At 53.5% G+C, this 1,857-nt stretch overlaps 1 protein-coding gene across 1 annotated transcript in view; it reads right to left on the bottom strand.

The window, feature by feature from the left end:
- LOC104627349 (septin-8-B) overlaps positions 1-1,594 on the bottom strand; it is a gene marked incomplete at both ends in the record, with an annotated part of 1,931 nt that extends 337 nt beyond the window's left edge. The window contains 3 exons of the mRNA XM_010295534.1: positions 620-752; positions 1,007-1,175; positions 1,498-1,594. Of these exons, the coding sequence (XP_010293836.1) occupies positions 620-752; positions 1,007-1,175; positions 1,498-1,594 (399 nt within the window). The remainder of the gene's footprint in view (positions 1-619; positions 753-1,006; positions 1,176-1,497) is intronic.
- Positions 1,595-1,857: the final 263 nt, after the last annotated feature.

Here is a 1,857-nt window from a genome sequence, read left to right as displayed (position 1 = left end):
GCCCCTGCACCGTGCGAGCCCTCGGCAGAGCTGGCCTCTGGGCAATCACAGCCTCTTCACCAAAAGCGGTGAAGACACAATAAATTCAGCTCTGCCTGACAGCACATATCAGAACGTGTAAGCCCTGGATAACTGCACTGAGGATCTCAGCTCAGCCTGCAGCCCTGCAAGGGGGCTGTGCACATTGTGGGCTCTTTCGTTCCTCGCTAGTTTTGAACAGGGTCCATTTATTTCCCCCCCAGTCACGGCAGTGCCTCACACCACCAACCCGGGGGACTCGACTCTGCTGTCCAGTGAGCCTCCAGGGGTGAAGTCTACCCGACGTGGATGCTCATCAGAACGTCCTGCATTGCCCTTCACTCACCAAGCAGCAGCCGAGTCTCCGACACAGGACAGGGAAGATTTCTTTCTGAGGCACCTAAACCAGGGATGCTGTTTTGCAAACACTACCCCATGTCCCTTCCTTTGAGTGGGGGAAGGTGTGTGTGTGCGCGCATGCTTTGGCTGGTGAGGTCTGCTGAAGAGCTGCGTGTGCTTTCCAGGATTCATACATTGCCCAGACCCAGATCCTATGCTGGCTGTATTTTGGGCTCCTCTCACAGGTTTTTGGCACACCCACCTCTCTCTCCTTCTCCTTCAGCTCTGCCTCCGTCTCCTTGACTTTGTTAACAAACATTTGTCTCATTTCTTCCTCTTTCTTCTGGAGCTCGCCCAAGAACTCTTTCCTTTTGGTCTCGTATGTTTCTTGGAGGCTGGGGAAGAAAGCAAACGAAATCCAGACTCCCTGGACACCAACGAGCTAGGGATGGGGAAACGTATGCCTGTCTGCGTTGCTTAAAGACAAACAGGCAGGGAAGGGAACACCCAAGTCAGCTGCAAAGTTCAAACCCAGTGCTAGTATTTTCCAGCCCAGCACTGTAGATGTCACCTACAAACCTCCCATTTTTTTGGGGTGTCAGCACCAAACCATTGCTCTACATTGGTGCTAGATATGAAGGCCACTCACCTGAAGGGCTGGCTGTCTGGATCCGTGTCCTTGAAGCCCATCTCCTCCAGTTTGCACCTCCTGTACAGCTCATAGTGGCGGGTGTGGGTCTGCTCCCGAAGATCCTCCATGTTGACTCGAATCAGCATTTCCCGCAGTTTCACAAAGTCACAGTGGCTTTCATTCTCAACTGACGGAAGCAAAGGGAGAGGTCAGCAAACTGCACATACAGATTAACTCCAGAGACTCCCCTCCCACAGACTTCTTGTCCCGCACAGGGCACAACACAGCCCCTTGGATGCAGGGATTCCCCTACTGCTGGTAGGAACAGGAATTCAAAGGAAAGATTGGCCAACCCACGAAAGGCTGCACAGGACAGCCCTGCACCATTTGGCACAGGGCACCTTCACGCAGATGTGCCGGCAGGAGGGCAGAGCTGGAGAGGGTGCCAGCGTGTGCATGTGCATGCCGAAGGGAGGCTCGCGGTGGGTGCGCGGCTGGCGGTGCCTTACCTTGCACCACTCCCCACGGGTACTGCCGAGCTCTCACCAGCTTGTTCCCAACTTTCACCTCCTCCGTGCTGCCAACCACAGCGAAGGGCAGATGAGCCTGAAACAGAGCCAAGGCCAGGGATCCAGAGTGTGGGCTAACCTCTCGGAGATCAGCCTGACCATGAGATCCCCCTCACCCAGGCACACGACCTACTTCCAGAAGTCCTTCCTCTGAAGCCAATCTCCACTACTCAGGGCAGTCTCTACTATGAACCGGGATATTATGTCATATATATGACATAATATATATGACATAACCGGGATATATATGTCAACTGTATGAGGTTTAATTGTCAACTGTATGAGGTTTAATAAGGCCAA

This window comes from Phaethon lepturus, unplaced genomic scaffold, assembly GCF_000687285.1.
Source record: "Phaethon lepturus isolate BGI_N335 unplaced genomic scaffold, ASM68728v1 scaffold52569, whole genome shotgun sequence".
Lineage (NCBI taxonomy): Eukaryota > Metazoa > Chordata > Aves > Phaethontiformes > Phaethontidae > Phaethon > Phaethon lepturus.
Note: the sequence above shows the minus strand (reverse complement) of the source record. Positions and strands in the feature narration are given on the sequence as shown.